Here is a 23788-nt window from a genome sequence, read left to right as displayed (position 1 = left end):
ACGTTTGGAGTTTTGGGGGGTTGTTATTGTAGGGTTGGATAGATGATACCACTGGGAATGACGAATGGATTCGAAATGCCTGCTTGTACACTCATACTTTGCCGAGAGTGTCTACACAAGCCCTTCGCTGGATCGTAACTCGCACTAACAGATACCCATAGAGGTTATCGACCTAATCGGAGAAATTGAAATATGAGTAGTCCGGCTTGAAGGCATGCTGCTTGATGGCTCTTGCATCTTCATACTGCTCCCATGGTCGCCTCCAGTCACACGGTTCGTCGTTCTTTCCTCCCAATAGGCGCACTCACTTTGACACGTCATTTGACAGTATCGTTCCTTCCGCCACGCAATGAGCTAGACGCATACGATAAGAAGCCAGCCATGCCACCCAAAACCTTGACTCCTCATCCACCAACAATTTAGACAAGACACTCCTAGCTTCCAGCAGCATACTTTGAGCCTTCCTACCACCTCTCACCTCCGCCTACTAACTCCGATTACCTGCTCGCCGCATCGTCAGCCTAGTATGTTTTCGGTTCACCACAAGGCCTCCTCCTTGCTCCACACGATGCTCGTCACCGGCATCATCCTGATCCCGACCGCCATTGCCACACCCGCCGCGGTGCAGGACCTTACCGATATGCGCAGTGTCGTCGATGCAGCAGCAAGTGCTATCGGAAATCCGAATAACCCCAATCGAGGCTTTGGCTTTAACCTCTTCGGTGGCAGCGGTCAGATGGGTACTGCCGACCTCGTCAACAACATCACCAACACTATCCTCCGAGCAAAGTACCAACTAGACACGAACAGGGTAGGTGTCTTGACCGCTACCTCGAGCATTCTGATAACCAGCACTAACAAGCACCAACAACAGACATCATGGCTCCTGCCCAGCAACTCCACCCTCAACGGCACCTTACCCACCTCCAGTGTGCCCACACTCGCAACCCCCACGCTCCCCCTAACAGCGAGCCTCGCCCTGCCAACCAGCATCCCCACCACAACACCTACCCTCGATAACCTCACCATCGACCTCACATCCCCCTACATGGCCTACGTCCAATCCATGCCCGACCTAGCCAACAGTTTGACAACCCTCGGCCGCGCCTACCACCGCGAGATGAACAGTCCTGTAAACGAAGCCATCGCCGGTCTCGAACAAAGTCTCACAACCTTCCAGACCGCACTGCTCGAAAGCGAGCTCATCAGCGCCCAGGCTGTCATACGCACCATACGGGCGAGCAGTAGCTTGGAGAGTGCGGCGACGGCGTGGAGTCGCTTTCTCAACTTACCGGGTGGGGGTAGTGACGATGATGACGCAGGCTCTGCAGCTTCGTCATCCCCTTCATTACAAGGAGTGGGAAGGTCGAGTGTCTTGGGCAGAGCCGAGGCAAAGAGGCCTCCGCCTGGGAATGGCAGGTTCTATAGCCACTTTGAGTTGTGGAATCGGTCGGAGCCTAGAGCGAGAGTGTCGACGGAGGGCAAGTTCTCGCCGCACGATCTCGTTGTGCAGGCTGAGGAGAAGCGTGTGAGTACTACCGCTGCAGAGAAGGCGAGAGTGGGAAGGCCTTTTGTTGTTTGAGTTGGCTGTTCTGTTTCTTGTACTTTCTTCTCTTTCTCAATGCGTCGTAATAATGAGCGCTCTTTCTTCCAAAGCTCCATCATACGTGTTAGATTCGTCCAACGTTCTCTTCTCTCTCCATTCTCACCACATAAAGCACATACCCAGATTGCAGCATCTCGAAAAAAAGTATGCTTCGATAATAATAAAGCTAAGCTAAGAGTTGTGGCGGGGGATATCTTCGAAAGCCAGTATGCAACGCAGAGACGAGACCAAAGCAAACAGCGAACAACAACAAGATTGGAAACCAAAAAAGAGAGCCAAGCTAAAGCGCCATTCCAGCGCTCAACAAAGATCCATAACCTCATGACTTGACTGTGCCTTGTGACTAGAGGAAAAGCCGCTGAAAACACCAGTCTCCTTCCTTCATCCCATCGCTCGTTTCTTGCTTCCTTTCTTTCCAAAAAGGACACTCATGCCTCTTCCCTCTTCGCTTTCTTGAGTCATGATGATATGTATGGATTCATACCCGACCAGACCTGACCTATTTCCACAGGTCGCCTGGTACACAACGCTTGTAGAAACAAAGAACATCTCCGTCTCATTACAAATCCCTTTGCATTGAAGTGAAAAGAAGCATATTCACATACAGGTAGGCAGGCTTGCGCTCTCTGTTTTAGACCAAAACCCATTCACTGCCTCTCTTGATGAATTTATCCAACATCATGGTGACGTCGGTGAGGACGAAGCGGCAGATGTAGAAGCCGAAGAACTCTGCGGCGTGGCGGGTTGATAGCTCGAGACCGACGTGGGTGGGGGAGGAATGCTTGAGACCTGGGTCTTCGACTTGGCGGGCGATTTGGTCTATAGCGTTGTTAGTTAATCCAGGTTTATCATGAGAGATGATGTAGAAAAAGACATACCCAATATTTGGACCGCATCGAATAACCTAGCCAAAGAACCCATGTACCCTGCATTGGGCCCCTCAAACACAACACCGGAAATGTCTCGCTTTGCGAAGCGGATGCTGGGGAGGTTGGTCATGGGAAGGGTGGACATGATCAGAGTGTCCTTGGGCACTTCTGCACTCTTGGCACCACCAGCCATGCCCGCGAGGTTGACGCCCGAGTTCTTCGATCGGAGTTTCCGCCAGGAAGCAAGGTATGATTTGCCCTGGGCAACAGCACCCTTGTGTTGGTGGTCCACGGAGCCATGCCTGCCGGAGGCGTCTGTTGACGATGCACCTTCGCCGACAGTGGTCGCATCTCTGAACAGTGCGGTTACGGATTGTACACCGACTTCGTTGCCTAGTTTCTTTGCTAGCTGGGCTTGCACCTGGTCGAGCACTAGTTCCAAAGACTGCATCTCTTCTAGGACAGCATCCGCGTCATTTGTATCCACAGACGCTAGCTTTTGAAGCGCTGCTGTGAGCATGTCGCAGTTGGCGATCTTGTCCTCGATGTTCTTTAACTTGACGCCCTTTACTCGCCAGACATCGCGGGGAATAAAGAGTTTAGTGGAGAGATAGCCACCGCGGGGATGAGCGATAGTCTGGTAGAAGCATCGCATTAACCAGAACGGTCTCAGGAGGTACGAATCCGGACATGGCTCCAGAGGGATCGGGGCGTTCGTGATGGCTGGGCTTGGCGAACCGGGCGAGAACGGTGAGTGGATATCACTCTCGAACAAGTGCATCCCTCCACTCGGTAGACCGTCGACGTTGAATGTGGGGACGCTGGGCGTTGGCATTGCCAGGCTGACATTGCTGGGTTTCCTGCCCGTAATGGAAAAGGTCGTGCTCAGTGGCGTTCCTATAGATGCATCTGAGCCATCTGGGCTGGATATTGACAAGTTGCGCTGTTTCAGGCTGAGGGAGGACTTGTTCTTCCTGATTCCCATCGCTGAGGTTTTCCCGGTCTTTGGCGAACCTGGCACAAGACCAGCCTCGTTGGAAACAGCATGGCCGAGGGCGGGCGTCGCGGGTGAAACCGTGGCAGCAGTTTCGGCGGGACTGTAGAGGGTGGGCTGAGGTGATGGAGCTCGGAGACCAGATTGTTGGGACGCTTGCGGCAGCGCGGGAAGCTTGAACGCGGAGTCTAGGGTAGGCTTGGTGGTGCTGAATGTTGGTGCCGCCGACTTGGGTTGGACGGGGAGGTCGGTAGGCGCATCCTTAGCTGGCACCGGAGGCTTCTCCGTGTGAGGTGCAGGCGGGACAGGCGGTACAGAAGTCTCTATTTTCAAAGACTTTGCATTTTGTCCCGATAACCTTCGACTTCGTACTGAGGCTGCGTCCTTGGTTGCAGTAGTGGGCCGTGGTGTGGTTTCTGCGGTGTCGATCGTTTGCGGTGCTTGTGACTCGGGAACCGTAGGCAAGGCAGGCAGAGCGCCAGATGGAGCAGGCACCGCGGGCGGGGAATGAGCGGGTGGTTGCTTGGATGTCGGGTGCATCAACTCTGCAACGGTCGAGAGTGACGTACCACCCGTCGTTCTGTGTGACGACACGGAGCTGTTGTACGCGCTTCCAGAAAAGCCACTCGAGTCTGACTGCCGCGGTAACGACGACTTTGTCTGCAGATCGAAATCAAACCCATCCAGCATGTACTCTCGCGTCATCTCGTCTAGTAACCGCTCTTCCTCTTCCGCCTCGTCGTTGAACCTGATCTCGGCGCTTTCGCGCACATGCGGAAGGCCCTCGCCCCGAAGCTGCGTCTCTTTGTAACGATAGTTGGCTGCTGCAATGGCCTCTTCGCGTTCCGCCTCCCGCACGCGCTCCTTGGCCAGTTCCACGTTACGCAACTTAGTCGCTATTAAATCGCCGGGTGTAGAAATGTCGTCATCATAAGGTTCATATCCATCGTCGTACGCAGCTTCGACGGCTGCATCAAGCGCCGCATCGAATTCTGCCTCGGTTCCTCCACTGTTATTTCGTATGTGTTTTCGGCGCACTCCCCCAGGAGACATGGAATGGACCGAGGAAGAGCACGATGATCCACCAGACTCATCAATAGTGTCAAGCCATGATGTTGACTCGTTGCTATGAACTCGCTGGTGATTTGATTTGACGGGCTGCTGTGGTCGCAATAACCGGCCATACTCCTCGGGCTCGGACTCCTTACCGCTGAGGAGAGGAGATTTGGACCGCTTTGGGGAGAGCGGTGGGGGCATATATACGCGGTCCATCATCGATTCGGCAACCGATGATCGGACAGATGTGGTAGAAGGTGCGATTCGCCCAGGTGGGGGCTGTAGGTTGAATTGCGGGTTCTGCATGCCTCTTTGCACATCGCGGATGGCGGTGGAAATGACCGACTCACGAGGACCGTCGGAGCCCTTGCGAAGAGGCAGCTGCTGGTTGGGCGGCGGTGTAGGCTCGCCGGCTGGAGGGGTATCATATATAGAACGGTCGTTAACTATGCGAGATACTGTGGCGGTTTCAATCACTGCAGGTGGTTCGTCGTCGTCAAGGAGCAGCATTGAGCGGTGTTCGTCCAGCGATTCCCCGCTCATGGGGCGTGCTGGTAGTGATTTGCCGCTGTGGTTAGTGTAGCCGGGATCTAGCCGTCGCAGCTCTTCTATGCGGTTGGTGTATGTTACTCGCTGCTGGAGTTAGTGGTGCATGCTTACAGATAATGTATGCAGTGACTTACAATGGCGTCCAGCTTCCGCCTGTCCTCTTCCTGCGAGCTGCGGATCATGACCTGCTGGAGGAGCTTGCAGGCATCCTCGTACGCCTCCATGGCGCCCTCGAAGTTTTGCGCATTGTCGAGCAGGACAGCGGTATTCGCCTTTTGCAGGGCACGCGACAGCATCGTCTTCTTGTCCTTCTCTCTGCGCTCGCGTGTGCGGGGAGGCGTGCCCTGGTAGCTGTCGTCTAGCCTAGCGCTGGCGTTGCTCTCGTTGCGATGGTGATCCCTGCTGGGGCTGCGGACATGGGCTCTGCTCCCGGACCTGAACTGTTCTCTGCTCTGGCTCCTGGAGTGGTCCCGCGAGGCGGCTGGTCTGTGGCCCGCACTCGGTGGGGGCTTTTGGACGGGGTCCCTGGGTGCTGCAACGGAGGGTCTGCGTGCTGTAGAGGGCCGAGCTGCGCCCGAAGTGGAGTCGTGCCTTGGGTCAGCCTCCTGAAGGACCGCAGGCGACCCGAGGGGCGACTTGCCCAGCACCTTTTCGGCCTTGGTGGTGCGAGACGGGGGCCTCTGGGAGGGCGGCGGCTGGGTGGGTTTCGAGTTGAAGTAGTCGCGCTGCTGGAGGCCGGAGAGCAGGTTCGGGGTAAAGAGGCTAGATGCCGAGGGCGAGTTGTTGGTGGTCGAGGTGCTCGTGGGGGTGTTGGGGTCGTAGACGGTCGAGGGCAGCAGGATCGGGGGCAGCTGGGGCACCTTTGGGGCGGCTGTCACCGAGGATGGGGGGTCGTATGCGGGCGAGCGTGGGCGGTGTCGGCGGGGGCTCGCGGTGGGCGAGCGAGGGGCAGAATTGGCGATGCGAGCGGGGGATTCGGGGCCATTGGCGGCAGCGGCAGGCGCGGCGGTGTTGGGCGTGGTGATGCTCAGCTTGCGCGAGAAACTCGGGTGGTGCTGGTGGTGCGGGTGGTCGCTCCTGCCGGCCTGGGTGCCCGGAGCCTGGGACCAGCGGTTGAGGTTCGCAGAGGCGGTGGCGGCGGCGGCAATGGCCTCTGCAGCGCCGTTGGCAGCGCTCGAGCGGCGTCGTGAGGTCGTGGCCGGGGGCGGCGTGGCCTGGATATTCATGTTGTCGGCGTCGACGTCCACGGGTGTCGAGGCAGGAAAGCGTGTCTCAGGCCAAGCCAGCGGTTAATGCACGGCGCATGCAGGCATGGTTGCCACAAGCAGGAACGCGCTCAGGCGGGCGGCGGAGGTGCTTGGAGGCGGTGCGGCGGGCGGCGTGCTCGCGAGCGGTGGTGCAATGTGCTGTGTATCTCGAATATGTCGTACGCAGCGACGAGCAGCCGCCTGTGGAGAGCACAGTGCCGCCAAGTCGCAACCCGCAAAGCCACCCAGGGGTCTTCCAAACCCGGCTTAGCCCAGAGGGTCTCTACCCCTGTCCTGCCCGGCCGACCCGGCTGCCTCTCTCTATCGTGCTAGCCAGTGCCCGGACGAACACCAACTGAGCCCACGACACGCTGCACGCAAATCCCTCGGCCTAGTCCCTCTGCTTTAGGGGCTCTAGACGTCCCGCCTCGCCATCGTGTCTGCAGTGGGCGGCCTCGTTGGGCGGCCTGAAGATTCCATTACCTACTACCCTCCCAGACAGTACGTTTCAGATGGTCTTCCCAATTGGACCCTGGCCTCTGCTGCAGGAACAGACTAGCAGCTAGGCCCTGTGGCTGCGCTTGATGGATGCCCAGTCTCCGGCCTGCTCTACACACCTCCAAAGCACAACACCCGGGTTCCTGACTTGCCGCAGAACTATCAATCTGCTCCATGACCCTCTCATCTGTGCCATCTCACCAGCCATCGGCGATCTGTAGTCCCTTCTTCTAGCCTGCCTTAGTCCATATCATGCTTCTTCCCCGTTCCCCGTTCGCCGTCCCCTCTCCACTTCCGTTTCCCATTGCAACAAAAACAAACGTTCAATGCTCAATCCCGACGGCGCCTCACTGTCCTCCCGAATCCGATGCCGACAATTGCATGTCGTGCGATGGCATTGTTTACTCAACACGACGTGTCAAAAGTAACCTCTGACTACAAACCCAACCCGTTCGCAATCGCTTGCGCAAGTTGCGCTCATGGCAGCCCGACGCCCGTACATCGCAATTCGCCAATTCGGTCCGTTTGCCACGCGCTCCAGAGGCCCATGTCGCGCCTGCTATCAAACACGGTCCCAGCAGCGCGGTCGTATCGCGTATACGATAATCGACTGATACTGACACACGCCTAAACTTCCAAATCCCGCTCCACATACGCCATTTCTGACACCAAAAGCATCGCAACAAGCAAATTCGCTTCACCTAACATCTCAACACGTGGCACATTGCTGGCTTCATGATTTCTTTTCGCGATTCTTCTCGCTACAGATACCTTCGTGTCTGCATTAGGACAGCCCGTCACCGTTCTCGCCTCCCCGCAGCCTTCTATAGGCTGCTTTGCCAGCCTTCATGGTCCGTCCCTGATCATGTCTGCTGTTTGGGATCCGCCATCTCTCGTTTCATGCATTACCGTTATCGCGTCATGGACATTGATCATGCCCAACCCTGCCAAACGCTCAACTTCGTCAGCACTAGTCACCGTCTCTTCGGTCTTCCCCTTCCATGTAGGGAAATTGTAGTCACCCTTGCTATGCGTCTACCATCGCTCTTCATCTTCAGTGCAAATCTGTCATCATGTCCTCTTCAGCTTCGAGGCCGTCGTCCCACGCCGTGTCCATGGCATCGCCGTTGTTGGTCTGCCTCTTGTTCAGCCGCTTCTGATTCTCGACGTACTCTTTGGTAAGCGTCATTCGGTAGTCGGCGTCCTTGACTTGCTCGGCGAGCATGTTGGTACGGCGCGTCTGCTCAAACAGCGCTTGCTGTTGCTGCTTCTCGCTCTTGGCCAGAGGTCCTTGCGTTGGGTCCAAGAAGAAACGTAGTACGATCCCCGCATTCGCCTTGTCCGTCTCCTCTAGCCGTGCGTTCAAGTGCCCATCCTTGATCAATGTGTCGATGTATCCGGCGATCTCATCAGCAGGTGCCCCCAGATGGTGCGCGATGTTTGAGACTGGAATTGCCGAGTACGTCCGTGACAGCCGCGAAACGTAAGCCCGTGTCTGGCTGCTGATGAGTTCGTTGACGAGACCAGCGTTGCCGTCCTACACGTCTTGTTAGTATTCATGAAACAAACGTTGTATGTTTTGCAGTGTATCATGACCATACCTCTGCCCAAACCTCACTACCCGCCTGCACCTGAGCCTTCAGCTTCGACATGTTGTCCAGCTCCTCATATGCGTCCGCCAGGGCTTCGTAGGCTTTCGACGCAGCCTTGATATCTTTGATCGCGCTCCCGTTTGAGGTCCGTGGTGCAGTGCCCACCTGCCAATGTCAGCTTGGTCCGCGATATACTGCTTGGTTGTAACATACCTTTCCCTCTACGAGACAGCTCACCAACACCCACTTCTTGTACGCCTCCAGCATCAAGCCGTTCGCTGTTTTGGTCGTAGGTATAACCAGCACGTGCTCCAGAAATTGTTTCGCCTTCTTGAATTGCCGAAGGCCCAGATATACCTGAGCACCTAGAACATAGTACTCTTCTATATCCGTCAGCGACACCTTGTCTGAATGTCCAGAGTTCTGATGTATGTATTCCCCGCTGCTCGCGACGTCCGCACATGGTACTGAGTATTCGAGGCCGTCACGGACGACGTTGGCAATCTTCTGGGGGATGCTGTGGATATAGTTGTCGAGGATCGGTTCGGCGGCCGCGTACGATCGCGTCTCCATGCATAGACGTATAAAGGAAAGGTGGACTGAAGTAAAGGTGCCTGTGGAAGCATCAAGTCGAGTCATAGCCGACCGCATGGGCGCAATAGCCAGGCTCGCCTGTAGTAGTCAGCATCTCATGCAGCGAATAGCATTTTATCCGACCTACAGAATCGCATGCCCGCGCAATCGCCTCGGTCTGCTCGACGAGGTATCTCCACTCTTTCCCAACATAGCGTAGTTGTATAGGGTCTGCAGTCTCCAGGAAGAGCACCAGCTGATTCCATAACGTACCACCGGGCTGCAGTGTATCGGGTACGTTTCTCTTCTCGAGGATAGCAGAGATGCGGTGGCGGAGAGCAAAGGCGTATGCTATTGAGTTCACGGCGGGGTTGAGTATCTGTAAAGTCAGCGGTATACAGGTTGTTGCCTTCAGCTATCCTTACCGAAAGAACGTCTTGGGTTGTATTTGCGCTCTTGGACCATTGTGACGACGGGATATTGTTCAGTTGCGAGACAAACGATCGAGCCTTCGAGTCATATTCGCGCCGCTTTGCGAGGTCTGGGCTGTCTGGCTGGAACGACAGCAGTATAGAGGTGAGTTCGGCCGACATTGTCGCGTCGGTGTGGAGGGATCTTGTGGTTCGAGCACGTAGGCAAGGCGGAGGCGGCGATGCAGGGTGGGGTATCGTATCGTTATTGCCTGGGTATTTCCGATTCAGTGTGTCTAATCGTTTCCCAGCAGAGCTCCTGTTCTGGATGGAGGGATTTGGTTGAATAGGGAGGACAAACGTGTAATGTTGCCGCAACTAAATATTGTTTGTCGAGGCGGAGGTGACATAGCTCTCCGCGCCCGCGAGCTCAAGGCACCTACGCACGGACGACAAGCAGTTACCCCACAGGTGCCACCTTCACTTCGCTGTGGCGGTGCACCAACTTCAGCAAAGTATCGTACAAGACAAAAGCTGAGCAGAGCTGTGTGACTGGGCTACTTTTGGCTTGCCTCTTCTATTGAAATAGCTCTACTATACTTCTTTTCTACGCAAGCTAGAACTATCCATGAATACATCCAAACTATACCTCAGTACATTTCGACACGTAGGACGGCGAGCCATAGTTTCACTTAACCAATTCCAATCCGTCTCTGGAATTGTTCGTCTCATTTTCCCAAACAATTCCGCCAAAGACAGTGCTACACTTTCCAGCCCATTTCAACCGCTTCCTGCTCCGCCGTCAGGACTACTGGCAACACGTCGTACCTTCCCTCCGAATCCATATCGCCCGGACGCGACTTCTGCTTGTAGATTCGAACCATCTCCTTGAGTCCCAAGCCATGGTATTCGTGCTCATCCTCTTCATTGCCATTCTCGTCGTTCTCCCCAACCTCTTCAGCCTTCTTGGCCATCGTTCCACGCGTCCGTGGCCCAGACATTATGACGGGATCATTCTCCTTCGGCCTGCGTCTGACATGTTTCTGCGGTTCTGCGATAGCTGCGGTCTGCACATCATCTTCTGAATCCTCCGAATCATTCACCGGCTCTACTTCCCGTGGAGCCAGAGTCGCGTACGGATTCAGAGCGTCCCCAGAATACGCATTCGAGTAGATCGACCCAAGCCTGTTCAACGCATGTGTAGAAAACTCCGACTCTTCATCGCTTACCTCCACGATATCAGTCCCTGGAGGCTGTATCAATGTAGCTTTGATAGTCGCGGCGAACTCCGCTTCAACCGTTCCCTTCCCTCTACCCTCAATATGAAGTTGCTTAACGCCACGAACACCCAGTAGCGCGTTCGCGAGAAGCTTTTCCGTACTGTTCATCTTGTAGGGCAGCTTCTCTCTCTCCTCGTCGGACAGCTTGCCGTCTGCTAGCTTCTTCAGTTTGTCGTTTACAAAGGCAGATGAGAATGGCGATATGAGGTGGTAGCTGTAACGCGTGAGGAGAATGTTACCCTTCACGACTAGGCGAAGGGTTTCTAAGTCGTGAGGATCGGTAGCGTTGTCGGCGCGTGGGTGTAGCTTATTGAGTGCCATTGCGAAACGGTCCTCCGTATGTGCGAACAGTTTAGTTGTGTCGAGATGGACCTCTAGAGTTTTCATGTTTTGCAAATACGCGTCGGATCCATCGGCCTTAGTGAGGTAGTCATTGCAATCGGCCTCGTCTTTGAGTACGACATGGTCGAATTCGCCAGGTGTTTTGAGGGACAGGATCGGGTTCGATTTCTGCTTCAGCTTTGAGACCGGTGGGGCCAGAGTGATGTTATCGAGCATATCTTCCTCCTCCTCTTGCGATGCGCTGTTGCGAGTCTTACGCCGTCCATGTCCATCGGACAAGGAGGATTTTGTGGGCACACTGGCTTTCTTAGGACGTGCCATACTTTACTATCAAGCTGATCGACGTGTGTGGGGGTGTGATTGCGAACCAGGGCCTCTGTTGAAATGGAGATGTGGAAGTCAGAGGTTGGATCTAAAAAGGGTCTCAAGAGGAGTGCGCGCAAGTGGACTGGTGAATAAGGGGAGTGATTACCGTCAATCTACCTTTATAGGTTATGGAAAACAGCCGTGAAAAGTCTCCAGCATGACCAAGTCATCTCTAGAACATGTAGAGACACTCAAAGTGACTGCTCGATGCTACGTGTTCAGCGCTGTCAGAGGGCTCTTTCACTATACATATCGTCTGATACATCAGATGGCATATTGCAATGAGCAGTGTCGTTTCGTACCCGTTTGAAACTAGGAGAAACACCACGACAATTACCATCTCAGAGTGACGCCGCGCTTTCACGATGAGAATCTTGAACTACCATGGAATTCTGGTCGTCGCCAGCTTATTGTAGTGTATCTGTAGTGCCCCCACTTACAAGCGCTTTCTCGTAGGCTCTCCACCACAATCCCAGATTCGCCGCGACTAGTAAGTCCATCATTTTCAAGCCTTCGTCTTCCAGAATTATCTTTCCCAACTTCGCTTGCTTGCCACCAAACCCGCCACCTGCGAATTCCTGGCCTAAAGAAAGATCTAAGCGATCCAACGAACTTCTAGCGTCTTCGGTGGTGTCATCGCGACTGACTGATAAAGAGGAGTTGTTGCGGCTGTGTCGTGCTTTGCGGAAGAATGACGAGCGTTTTGAGCCTTCCTCACCTCTGGGTGTAGTGGGTTTTGGACTGCTCGGGAGGTTGAATCTTAGCTCACTAACTGTCATGGCTGTAGGCGGCGCTCCTTGAAGCCCTGGGACAACGTGTCGACACTACCAGAGTAGTTAGCAACATCTGTTGACAATCACTGAGACAGGAGTGGCATTACCTTCAAAGATCCGCCACCTACTCCCGTGGTGAATTCACATCGTCCATTCCACGGACTTGTAAACACATACCCACGGAAACTGGTTTGCCTATCCGAGACCTGAATGCTAGCATATGACTGGTCTTGCCTAGTCACGAACGGAGGATTTGGAGACGGTCTCATGTCTGTCGATGTGGAGTTGGTCTGCGCGCGATAACTCCCCCTTGAGTCAGGACGTCCGGTATCGTAGTCATACGAATTGAGCTTCCGATGTCCAAAGCCGCCTACATGCTGCGATCCTTCCATCCATATGCGTCGACGGAACACGTTCTCGTTCGTAGAGATATGAGCCCCCGTCTGCTGTTCTGACCCTGCGTTACGTGATTGGATGGACATGCCACTATCCCGTGTTGTTAAAGGGGGCTTGTCAGTGGTGTCGGAATGCAGAAACTTGGAGTATCCAGGATTGAAGACTTCGATATACATCGGTGCTCCCATCTTCTTCTTGATGCTAGGATCATTCAATGTCGACGAGACATCTATGACAGGTGGATCCTCAATGCGAGCAACATTCCATTGCGCTCCAGATGCGGGGTCTCGCCGGATAAGGGTGAGCGATGCACTGGAGCGTGACGGGTTCTCCGATCGTCTACGTGGCGAAGCTGTCGGTCGTCGGTTTTCCTGTTGGTACTGGCTTGCATCGAATGAGCGTCGTGGGCTGTGGCTATACTCTGGGGCGAGCATTGCAGATCTCCGCGCATAGTTGCCTGCATCAGTGTTCTGGTTGTTGGAGTAATTATTGATAGGCGCCAGAGGGCTAGGAACGGGCTTCCGTATGGGAGCTGTGTTTATGCCGGGTACTGCTTTCCTTGGGACGATGGGCGCAGAGACGGGATTAGAAGACAGTTGGCTCTCTTGCGCATAATCTGGATCCTGGAATCCAGGAGGGTCGACAAGGTAAGCATCTTCTGGTTGCTCAACGTGGACGAAATAGAGTGAGCTTTGTATGTCTTCTGCGGTCACCACCTTTTCCCGCGGCTTCATCGGCGATAAGAAGACATCTGAAGCACGTTAGGTTTACTGTAGGAGAAGACATGTTGACAGCCGTACCTCTGCTGCCAGGAACACGGGCGATGTACAGTACTAGCGGGTCATGCCTCTCATGAGTAGGATTCCTTGGGTAAGCTGGTGGATTTGAGGCAAGAGCGGTAAGCGATGAAAGAGATCTGGCTTCGATGATCGGCGTGGCCATTAGAGCGAAGGTGTTAGCAGTTTTGATATGTGAGATAGCGCTGAGTATATGGAGTTGTCAGGTGATTGCCAGCAGGGCGTTGCCTAGGATATATACAAGGCGACGACGGCGAGGTTGTGCTTGGGCTCGGGTGGCTGTGCGTACGCGTCTCCACCGACTATCATGTACAACAAATGAATTGTCTTGGCCTATCGTTGTGAAGCGCGAGAGGCAAGCGGATCTGACAGACGCGCATCATCCATGGACTCGCGGCACCTTGCCGGCAGCGAGGCTGATGCTGGTGAAAGAGCACGCGAGTCTGCTTCGCGTTAAGCCTGAATGGTCGGTGGCTGGGGCGGCGAGGGTCTATTGGCGGGTGGGTCTGATCTTGGAAGGGCCCTAGCGCTGAAAGTCTGCTCGAAATCTTGGCTTTCGTTTTGACCTCGATTTTCGCGACCCGCACACGACACGCTCGCCCCGCCAACTCTACGCCCTCTACCCGTCTGAACCAGGGCATATCACATTACGAAAAGGATCCTGTGTCTATTGTCCTCGCAATGGGCGACAATCTCGAGGTATGCACCGGGCCCGCCTCCTGTCGCTCGCTCTCGCCGCTAACTGAGAGCTGCAGGAGCGTCTAAAGAGCCATGCTCGTGCCTTCGAGGGACTCATGTCTCTGATACCCGCCAAAGACTACTATGGCAAGGATGAGAGCATCACCAGCGTATGCATCTTTTCACCTTAGGCATCCACCTTATGCTGACATGAAGTTCGCAGACGCAATGGCAAAAGAAAGGCAAGAAGCAGACTCTTGAAGAACGACAAGCAGCCAAGCGAGCGAAGCTGGATCCTGCCTCCCATAAGAGCGCCAAAGACGTCATGGACGAGAACGCGCTAAAACGGAAGCGTGAATTGGAGGGTGAGGAGGTTTCCGAGCCCGAATCGTCCGACCTTGACATGGACATCACAAAGGAGAAGCCTCTTGAGGGCATCAAGAGCAAGGCAAAGAAGCAAAAGACACAGCCTGCTGAGCCAGAAGTCGAAGAGACCGAAGAAGTCACTCTGTCCAAGGCCGAGGCCAAGCACGCGGCGAAAGCAGAGAAGCGGAGAGAAAAGAGGAAGGAGAAGCAGGCCAAGAACAAGCAAAAGCTGGAAGCGAAGAAAGCGCTACCAACGCAGTTCCAAGGTCTTGCCGCCGAAAAGCCTGAAAAGGACGATGACGAGGATGAAGACGAAGACGAAGAAGACGACGCGTCTGCAGACGAACTCGAACATCCAGACGAACGCATAGAGGCCTTGGACGTCTCCGGTCTCGTCGAAGAGGGTCAGTCTACTGCTCCCTCCACTACTGCCAATTCCAACTCCTCCACAGCCTCCGTCGCCTCCGCCGCTTCGTCAAATTCTTCACTACCCCAGTCCGGTGAAGAAGCGCCACAGAAGAAGGCTAAGAAGTCATACACGATCGATCCGCAAAAACATGAGGATTTCCGCGCTCGGTTGAACGCGAAACTAGAGGCAATGCGCGCGGCGCGAAAGGCCGACGGCCCAGATGGACGCCCTGCACGCAACCGAGCAGAGTTGATCGAGGCGCGCAGGAAGAAGGAAGCCGAAAAGAAGGCCGCGAAGAAGGCCATGCGTCAGGATGCGAAAGAGGATGAGGCACGACAGCAAGCAGAGGAGCAGCTCGCACGGATAAGAGGCGGTTCGGGCTCACCTTCTGTATTCCCGGCGAGGTCGCCGGAGACTGAGCGCAACTTCAACTTCGGCAAGATTGCATGGGACGGCCAGCAGCTCGAGAGCAATCTCTCTGGATTCCTCGACTCCAAGAAGAAGAAGGGCAAGTCAGATGCGAAGACAGCACTAGAGGCTGCGCAAAAGAAACAGGCTCGCATTAACGCCTTCGACGAGGACAAGCGCAAGGATATTCAAGAGAAGGATCTATGGCTGGCGGCCAAGAAGAGAGCACAGGGCGAGAAGGTGTTCGACGACGTCAACCTTCTGAAGAAGAGCTTGAAGCGTCAACAAAAACAAAAGGACAAGAGCAAGCAAGAGTGGAAGGAGAGGCTCACGAACGTCGACCAAGGAAAGGCCGCGAGGCAGAAGAAGAGGGAGGAGAACCTCAAGAAGCGCAAGGACGACAAGGGTCAAAAGGGCAAAAAGAAGGTCAAGAAGCCTGGCAAGAAGGTCAAGCGACCGGGCTTTGAGGGAACATTCAAGGCGAGATGATCATGAGGCTGGGCGGATCAAGGTATATAAAAGGAAAGGGTGGCGGCATGCATACTATAGGCAGGCATTTGGCGTTTGATACCATATCATGGCAGGCATCGTATGAGCGTTAGGAGTATTATGATCTTGAATATTAGGTTGTCTTCTCTCGAGAATGTTTGTTCAATGCCAATGCTGTCTTGCAAATCAACAGTAATGCATCTAGTTAGACTTTATCACAATAGCACGTCCGTCATTTCCATGTTTCTCAGTGTCCTTTTGAACATGGACTCAGTGAGCTTGGTATTGTTTACTGATGCATTGACAAAAGAAATCTGACTGGCTGTGTCAGACGCAACCGCTCCTTATATGTACAGTAATTCCAAATCGCTCGCGTCCATTATCTGTAAGGCGCATCCGCACGAGCAGCTGCGGCAATCTCGGGCTCCCACTTGTCTCCGTTTGCTAGCAACTTCTCCTTGTTGTAAAGTAGCTCCTCGCGGGTCTCAGTCGCATACTCGGCATTGGGTCCTGTATCATATTAGCACTTGATCCGCGTACTCAGAGAACGTGTCGACATACCCTCAACAATCGCATCGACTGGGCAGCTCTCTTGGCAGAGACCGCAGTAGATGCATTTGGTCATGTCGATATCATAACGTGTGGTCCTCCTGCTACCGTCCATGCGCTCTTCGGCCTCGATTGTGATGGCTTGCGCAGGGCAGATGGCCTCGCAGAGCTTGCAAGCAATGCAACGCTCCTCACCAGTAGGGTACCGTCGCAGGGCGTGTTCGCCTCGGAAGCGGGGCGAAATAGGGCCCTTCTCGAATGGGTAGAAGATGGTGTATCTTCAGAAACGTCAGATTACCGTATTGCGACCAGGTGGCAGACGAACAGTCTGCTGATTGGAGTACTCACGGTGGGCGGAAAAACTGCTCCAGCGACACATACATGCCGCGGAACATCTCCATGAGCAAGAAGTACTTGCCGGCGCGGTCCAATGCACCTTCTCCTTCATCCCATCGCTTAGGCTTGGGTAACCGGAAGCCTGGCGGCGGGGGTCCTGCTGGGGTGGCGGCTCGGGATAGGGTGGTAGAGAAGAAGGCGACGGTGGCGGGCGAGGGGAGGCGTCCAGACGCGAACTGTGGTGACCGGAGCAGCGTGACCGCTGGGCGGCTGCGTGCCAACATTGTCAATGGCTTTGCGCTGGCCATTGTGAGCGTGGTGGAGTCGCTGGCGGGCTGGGGGGTTGCTGGCGGATATGGAGGTTGTCGTCAAGCTCGAAACTTGAGGTCGTCGCTTGTAACGCGGAGGCTGCGATTGGCCGACAAGTCCAATGACGGCAACAACGGTGGGAGGCAACTCCGAGGTCAGAAATTTGACTCAGGTGATGTAGCAGAGTATATGAATGATTTTCAAGTCTTTCTCGGATATCCGTGTTAGCTGTTGCGATAATTCAAGGTGCGCCTGTTCACTCGTACGGAAATGCTTCTTGACGGCTGACTAACGTAATGTAACTTTAGTCTGAAGTTCTAGTCGAGCATCAACATCACCACCACCACCGACCTTGCTACCTCGCACGACACCCTCCTAAACCGTCCACCATGTTCCGAACAGCACTCCTCAGGTCCGCCCGGTCCGCCGTCCGCGCTGCCCCCCGATGCCAGGCCGCAATGGCTCGCCCCGTTGCGCGAAGCTCCTTCGTCCAGCCAAAGCAAATGAACCCCTCCGTATACTTCCAGGCCGTACGATGCTACGCCGCGAGCGCCGGTCTGTCAAAAGATGAGGTCACCGGCAGGATAATGGACCTTTTGAAGAACTTCGACAAGGTAATGGTTATGCGACGGGAATTTTAGAAAGTGGCTAACGCAGAAGCAGGTCACCGATGCCTCCAAGGTAGCTACCAACCGCGTGTGAGGGATTTGGAGACAAAGGCTTATATTTTGCAGCTGAACGCCGAATCGCACTTCCACAACGACCTCGGTCTCGACAGTCTGGATACCGTAGAGGTGGTCATGGCAATTGAGGAGGTTAGTCGGCCCGCGTGCGATACTCGGAAGGCAAATCTGACAGTGAGGCAGGAATTCAGCATTGAGATCCCCGACAAGGAGGCCGATGCCATCCACAGCGGTACGTTCAGATGCAGGGTCGGAGATATACGTACTGATGATATCACAGTCAAGCAAGCAGTGGACTACATCATGGCCCAGCCCGATGGTGAGTCGCAACTTGAAAATCCCGAAGTCACCCCACACTAACTTGTCGTAGCTCACTAAATGATATTGGAGAGCCGTGCTGGATTGGAGATGATGGATGTGGAATTGGTAGTCAGTCCTACCGGCATCGCTATATATATGCCTCCGTGTAAAACAGTCGCCTGGGTCGGCACCGTGTACTTCTGATAGAATTGACGCTATCCACCTCCCAGTGCTTTGGCTATTGTGTTGTTGGACGCCTGTTTACTTGATCTCCGAAGCGTGCGTAACTAATCTTGGCACATCCGAGACCGACACCCTGTCCGCTGATTGATGTGGCACGAGAATCAACCCCCAACGCGTAACTCACACAGGCGCCTTGCCATACCCCTTATTCTTTACGTCGCCGTGCCCGCCACGCTCTCCCACATCGCACTCACCGAAAGTCCCACATAGTCCGACACCGCGCATGCGCAGCCCAAGCGCCCTCATCCCTGCGCCCGTTGAGGAGCATCACGCATAATTTCAACAAGACCCCCCTCCCGTTCCACAACCACACCTGATGGCTTCTAGCTCTGGTCTGACGCGCCGGAGAGGAGGCGGCGGCGCTGCCGGCAACGGCGAGGACGAGAGCAGCCGGGTCAGCTCGCCAGCACCCAAGCGCAACGACGACCGCACCCCCGAAACCTCCTACGAAAGCTCCGAGAATGGCCACAAGATCGCATTCGACCCCCGGGACATCAGCGAAAATGCAGAGAGGAGCAAACAGCCCAAGCTGACGCTCATGGAGGAAATCATCCTCATGGGGCTGAAGGACAAACAGGTGTGTACCCGGCAGGGCGCTGGTGGGCTAGGGGCAGCAGGCTGATGAGTGAGAATAGGGATACCTGTCGTTCTGGAACGACAACATCTCGTATGCATTGCGAGGCTGCATTGTCATAGAATTGGCCTTCCGAGGCCGCGTGAGCATGCAAAAGGACTCGAATCGGCGACGGTTCCCCCTCGCAGACCGGGTCATCGAGGTTATTGACGACACGTTGACCGGAGAGGTTCTGCTGGACGAGGCCCTCAAGATGATGAAGTCGAGCGAGAAGATGAGCGTCAACTCGTGGATCGACCTCATGAGCGGTACGTCTGCGGCGCGCAATCCCAAGGCTGGTGCTCGGTACTAACTACACACACAGGAGAGACGTGGAACCTCATGAAGATAGGCTACCAACTAAAACAAGTACGCGAACGACTATGCAAAGGCCTCGTCGACAAGGGCATCCTGCGCACCGAGAAGAAGAACTTCCTCCTGTTCGACATGGCTACACATCCCGTCGCAGACGGAGGCGCAAAGGAGGAGATTCGACGCAGAGTCCGGAACGTCCTCACCAACCGCACCGTCGTCCTCCCCGGCAGCCAATTCCTCCCCGAGGAGTTGGAATTCAGAGTGCTCCGAACAATCACCATGGTCTGCGCCGCCTATGCCGCCAACGTCCTCGAGAATGCCCTGACAACGCTGGGTCACGAAGCGCGGGAACGGGCTTTTGCTCAAGTGGACGAGCTGCTGGCAGAATATTCGCAGTGGCCGTTTGCAAAGAGGCAGGGTGGCTCGCAGGGTGTGGGCGCAAACTTGGGTCAGCTCATCACGGACGAAGTTAACGGTTCCAAGGATAAGGAGCTCCAGCTTGAGGTAAGTCAATCGCTGTTTTGTTTTCCTTCAACATGACAGAGCGCTGACTATTTTACCATAGGTTGTCGCAGCATGCTTGAGTGTATTCACTCGACTTGACTCACTGCTTTGAGCGGAGGGAATGTAACGAGAGCAGCGGTATTACTGAGCAACAGGGGAGCGCATGTCTCAGCAGCGAACCTGCACGTTTGAGTATCTATCGCAAGCAAAGCAGACGCATATAGCCGGCGAACTTGTAAGCGGCGGCGTGTCCGGGCCGGGACTGGATGGAAATGTTTAGGTATTGTCAGTTTCTAGCATTGATGCAACTAGGATGGATCTGGAGGCGAGGGCGTCAGAGTGCGGTGACGAGGTGTACTACCAGACGCTTCTTATCTTCTTCTACTAGGCGGGTCTTTCCATAAAATACAACCTTTATTCGATAACGAACAAGGTCCACTGCATTACACGAGTGGCTTTTCCTCTGAGCTTACCGGTCTAGGTAGGCGCTAGCATTCGTCATGGCGTCACACGTGATGGGCTGCGTGGAGACGATGGAGTGCAGGTGTAATTATGTGGAACAGTCGGCAGAGCATGGCCTCTGCTTCAGTAAATAGAACCACGCCGGGCAGAGACGCTGGGTGCGTGGGTGCGTGCCGACGAGCTTCAGTGTGGTCATGGGCTGGCTGGCTCGGCGCTCGCAAGCGGCGGGAAGTGGGAGCGAGGCGCAAATCCATCAATGCCTCTGCCTGACACACAACACATCATTCCGAGCTTATCCACGGCCGCGACCCCGCCCAAGGTACCGCAGCAGGTGTTTCGCCGATTTAGGTTTCCTGCCAATACTCTCGCCTGTGAAAGGCTTACAGACGGGCTGCTGCGCGCTTGACTACCCGATCGGCACTTCTTTCCCTGGACAGCCAAACAGAGGCCCAGCCCAGCCCTGTGACCTGTGACGACGCGCAAATTGCATGCTCCCAAAGGTATGTGTTTTTTCTATTGCTGCTATTTATTCGCGTGATCGCGGCGCGATGCATGCGCTTTCTGGAGATGGCGGCGCGGGTGTTGCTGTCGCCATCGCATCGCACGTCCGCCCCCTTCTTCTGGCAGGCGCGACCGCTTGGGACGCCCATTGACCCACTCGAGCCTCCATCACTCCTTCCAGCCTCCATGCCTCGGCTCTAACCAGGGCAGCAACACGCAGGTCGCTCCTGCTGCGCGCATCCACAGTTCCTACGCGATGCCCTCCCCGCCGCTAGCCGACTCTCAGTCCCTCGATCCCGCCCACGGCGCGTCCACCAACGGCATCAACAGTGAAGGTGCTGTCCAGCCCGCCAACGCCCCGACCAGCATCAATGGACCCGACGGCGCGTCCAACGACAACAACGCGATCCGAGACGGCAAGCAGAAAGCCATGGCCGTCATGGCCGCCTCTGGTCTGAACCTCGCCGGCGCGCAAGGCGACATGGCATCGCCCGCGCAACCCGAAGCCATCAACGGCGCGTCGCCCAGCAGAAAGCGATCGCGTTCGGGCACCCGCAAGTCATCGCACACGCCTTCCCACGACGACGGCGCGAAACCCACAGCCTCGCAGACGCATCTCCTCAACCGCTACATCGAGCGCGACCTCTTGGATAGCGTAAACAAGTACGAGCGCAACAAACATTCCGAGAAGGTGTATGGCGAACTCAACGACCTGCGCCATTTCTACCGCGACGAAGTATATCCGGTCCGACGACAGAACCCCGGCGCCATCTTTGGATATGGCTACGCTGGCTACGGCAACGGCCTGACCGAGATACCTCCCGACCCCAGAGACCCGCGCGCCCTACCGCAAACCAAGCTGCTATACCCTGAGAATGCCAAGCGCGCTGGCCGTCGACTCGCACCGCAGCTCAAGGTTTCGAAAGAGAAGGGGCTCCAGCAAGCAGACCAGATTGAGGAGCTTGTACCTGTGCGCTTGGATATCGAATTGGATAGACTGAAGCTTCGCGATACTTTTACCTGGAACCTCCACGACCGCGTTACCAACCCCGTGCTCTTCGCCCAAACCCTCGTCGAAGACTTCCAAATACCGCCCGAACTGCGCCAGAACGTAATGCAGCAAATCGATCGCGAAATTCACGAGCAGGTACAAGACTACTACCCCCACGCCTTCTTCGACGACGAGCCACTGGATCCACATCAGCCATACTCGGCATACAAGAACGACGAGATGCGGATATTGATCAAACTGAACATTACCATTGGCCAGCACACCCTCGTAGACCAGTTCGAGTGGGAGATCAACAACCCTCTGAATGCGCCTGAGGAGTTTGCGAGACAGATGGCCGCCGACTTGTCACTATCCGGAGAGTTCACAACCGCAATCGCACATTCCATAAGAGAGCAGTGCCAGATGTTTACAAAAAGTCTTTACATCACAGGACATCCCTTCGACGGGCGACCAGTCGAGGATACAGACATACAAGACAACTTCCTGGCATCTCCACTCCCCTCCGTATTCCGCCCGATGCAGTCAACAAAGGACTACCAACCCTACCTTTACGAACTCAGCAATGCGGACCTGGAGCGAGCCGAACTTTCAATCATGCGCGAACAGCGACGCCAGAAGCGTTCTGTCAACAGACGCGGTGGCCCTGCCCTGCCAGACCTCAAAGACCGCCAACGGACTGTTCGGACGTTGGTCGTTTCATCAGTGCTGCCTGGCGCTGCGGAAACGATTGAGGACAGTCAACTCTTCAAGGCCACGCGCAAAGCCAGAGAAGGCCGTCGTCGCGGTGCTGATGGCAGCTCAGACGACTCAGATAGTGATGATTCAGTCATGGAGTCTCCCGCACCTGCTCAATTGATGACTGGAGGCACTGCTCGTACCCGTGGTATGCGCGGAGCTGCTACTGCTGCTCAAGCTGCGATGCGATCCGCCATTGGAAGATCAGCAACTCCCGAAGTCTCGAATATCCAAACACCCCATCACGAGCCAAGGGCGTCGAGGTCCCTACGGTATGAAGCGCGGGAAGAGAGCGTATCTGAACCCACGTCACTAATAGTCAAACTCCGCATAACGCCCGCAAAGTTCAGGGAATGGGTAAGGAATCCAAGAGCTTTCGTAAAGCCCGCTGGAACTCCCATGATGACACTCTCGCAACCACCAACGCGGGGTACGCCTACCGCAAACTCGATGCCTCCTCCACCGTCACCCGCCATGCCTTCCCGCTCCACACCGACAGTACCGACATCCGTTGAAGCTTCGCCGAAGCCACCTTCCACACCCACACCAACGACACCGAACAAGCAATGGAACTATAAGCCGGATGGCTCATTGGAAGCACCTTGGCCGACGCCCGCCGCTTCACAACATGTAAGATGTCTCCTTGCTTCCATGTAGTCATATCTGACCCATAACAGCCTCCTACTCCCCCATGGCTCCAAAAAGCGCTCCAAGACCTACGTGATAAGAATCCCGGGGAGCTTTTCGAATCTACCATGCGCTACGCAGTCATGAACGAGCGCCACGAGGACCCGAAGACTGGCGAGATGGTGTCCAGACAAGTCAAGCTAGATACACTGTCTCCAACCGCTCCTCTGCCAGCGAACCACAAGGCGTATTTCCTCCCGCGAATTCGATGCATAGACTGCCCAGGAAAGCTTTACAACGCTGGGCCCGAGCAGACCGTCAATAATTTTGAATTACATCTGAAGAACCGCGTACACATGGAGAACGTGCGCAAACGGACTGGTCAGCCATTGTAGGCTTAGCATTCAGATTGCCTGTCTGCGCAAACAGGAAATGATATTCAGATAAGCATAGCGGGGTCGTTTTTCATATTGGCAAGCGCATCCAGGGTATAGAAGCCCGTGTAAAAACAGCGGATCACGTGGAGTTGCGCATGCGGACAACGTGCTTGTCTATCGGCGTTCTCATTTGTCGGCTACAACTCGGAAATTTGGGCCCCTCTTGGATTATAACACGGAGGATTGGCATAGTTTGAAGCCTTCGTCATTATGCGGCACTATTTTGAGTACCTTCCTTCTTCTCTTAGTTGCTGGTGTCGTATGTAAAGTATAAGTAAGGTTGGTAGTCTTCGACGCAGCGATGTAGGTAGGCGTCAATTACAGTTGTTCATATCAAGGCCGTGCAAGTACCATCTCTCGATATTGTGAAGGCCTCTATTCATCTCCTTACCACAAGCCCCCTTCGCAGTCGTTGCTAGAGAGAACATCGTCCCCGCTTCACTCCGTCACGTGTTCGGTTCCGG

The 23788-nt window shown here is 55.0% G+C and overlaps 10 protein-coding genes across 10 annotated transcripts; 5 read left to right on the top strand and 5 right to left on the bottom strand.

The window, feature by feature from the left end:
* Positions 1 to 568: 568 nt before the first annotated feature.
* J4E85_004141 (uncharacterized protein) lies at positions 569 to 1582 on the top strand (the record flags this gene model as incomplete). The annotated part of the gene is made up of 2 exons (XM_051468403.1): positions 569 to 811; positions 875 to 1582. 2 exons carry the CDS (start codon positions 569 to 571, stop codon positions 1580 to 1582), a joined length of 951 nt encoding a protein of 316 aa, XP_051327995.1.
* Positions 1583 to 2237: 655 nt separating this feature from the next.
* On the bottom strand, positions 2238 to 6300 carry J4E85_004140 (uncharacterized protein; the record flags this gene model as incomplete). The annotated part of the gene is made up of 3 exons (XM_051468402.1): positions 2238 to 2425; positions 2485 to 5158; positions 5209 to 6300. 3 exons carry the CDS (start codon positions 6298 to 6300, stop codon positions 2238 to 2240), a joined length of 3954 nt encoding a protein of 1317 aa, XP_051327994.1.
* A 1573-nt stretch (positions 6301 to 7873) lies between these two features.
* J4E85_004139 (uncharacterized protein) lies at positions 7874 to 9577 on the bottom strand (the record flags this gene model as incomplete). Its single annotated transcript, XM_051468401.1, has 5 exons — positions 7874 to 8356; positions 8421 to 8576; positions 8625 to 9083; positions 9133 to 9363; positions 9410 to 9577. The coding sequence occupies 5 exons, from the start codon at positions 9575 to 9577 to the stop codon at positions 7874 to 7876; spliced, it is 1497 nt and encodes a 498-aa protein (XP_051327993.1).
* A 578-nt stretch (positions 9578 to 10155) lies between these two features.
* J4E85_004138 (uncharacterized protein) lies at positions 10156 to 11337 on the bottom strand (the record flags this gene model as incomplete). The annotated part of the gene is made up of 1 exon (XM_051468400.1): positions 10156 to 11337. The coding sequence occupies one exon, from the start codon at positions 11335 to 11337 to the stop codon at positions 10156 to 10158; it is 1182 nt and encodes a 393-aa protein (XP_051327992.1).
* Positions 11338 to 12157: 820 nt separating this feature from the next.
* Positions 12158 to 13493, bottom strand: J4E85_004137 (uncharacterized protein; the record flags this gene model as incomplete). Its single annotated transcript, XM_051468399.1, has 3 exons — positions 12158 to 12187; positions 12530 to 13302; positions 13352 to 13493. 3 exons carry the CDS (start codon positions 13491 to 13493, stop codon positions 12158 to 12160), a joined length of 945 nt encoding a protein of 314 aa, XP_051327991.1.
* Positions 13494 to 14029: 536 nt separating this feature from the next.
* On the top strand, positions 14030 to 15698 carry J4E85_004136 (uncharacterized protein; the record flags this gene model as incomplete). The annotated part of the gene is made up of 3 exons (XM_051468398.1): positions 14030 to 14047; positions 14104 to 14196; positions 14250 to 15698. The coding sequence occupies 3 exons, from the start codon at positions 14030 to 14032 to the stop codon at positions 15696 to 15698; spliced, it is 1560 nt and encodes a 519-aa protein (XP_051327990.1).
* A 379-nt stretch (positions 15699 to 16077) lies between these two features.
* Positions 16078 to 16891, bottom strand: J4E85_004135 (uncharacterized protein; the record flags this gene model as incomplete). Its single annotated transcript, XM_051468397.1, has 3 exons — positions 16078 to 16208; positions 16260 to 16525; positions 16596 to 16891. The coding sequence occupies 3 exons, from the start codon at positions 16889 to 16891 to the stop codon at positions 16078 to 16080; spliced, it is 693 nt and encodes a 230-aa protein (XP_051327989.1).
* A 390-nt stretch (positions 16892 to 17281) lies between these two features.
* Positions 17282 to 17953, top strand: J4E85_004134 (uncharacterized protein; the record flags this gene model as incomplete). Its single annotated transcript, XM_051468396.1, has 6 exons — positions 17282 to 17506; positions 17556 to 17573; positions 17627 to 17707; positions 17759 to 17807; positions 17856 to 17894; positions 17946 to 17953. 6 exons carry the CDS (start codon positions 17282 to 17284, stop codon positions 17951 to 17953), a joined length of 420 nt encoding a protein of 139 aa, XP_051327988.1.
* Positions 17954 to 18434: 481 nt separating this feature from the next.
* On the top strand, positions 18435 to 19662 carry VPS74 (Vacuolar protein sorting-associated protein 74; the record flags this gene model as incomplete). Its single annotated transcript, XM_051468395.1, has 4 exons — positions 18435 to 18695; positions 18754 to 19000; positions 19057 to 19550; positions 19612 to 19662. 4 exons carry the CDS (start codon positions 18435 to 18437, stop codon positions 19660 to 19662), a joined length of 1053 nt encoding a protein of 350 aa, XP_051327987.1.
* Positions 19663 to 20769: 1107 nt separating this feature from the next.
* J4E85_004132 (uncharacterized protein) lies at positions 20770 to 23282 on the top strand (the record flags this gene model as incomplete). The annotated part of the gene is made up of 2 exons (XM_051468394.1): positions 20770 to 22890; positions 22938 to 23282. 2 exons carry the CDS (start codon positions 20770 to 20772, stop codon positions 23280 to 23282), a joined length of 2466 nt encoding a protein of 821 aa, XP_051327986.1.
* Positions 23283 to 23788: the final 506 nt, after the last annotated feature.

Source organism: Alternaria conjuncta (assembly GCF_024043145.1).
Source record: "Alternaria conjuncta strain BMP 0040 chromosome Unknown scaffold_5, whole genome shotgun sequence".
In the NCBI taxonomy this organism is placed as follows: Eukaryota; Fungi; Ascomycota; class Dothideomycetes; order Pleosporales; family Pleosporaceae; genus Alternaria; species Alternaria conjuncta.
The sequence above is the reverse complement of the archived record's forward strand: the minus strand, read 5'-3'. Positions and strand labels throughout refer to the sequence as shown.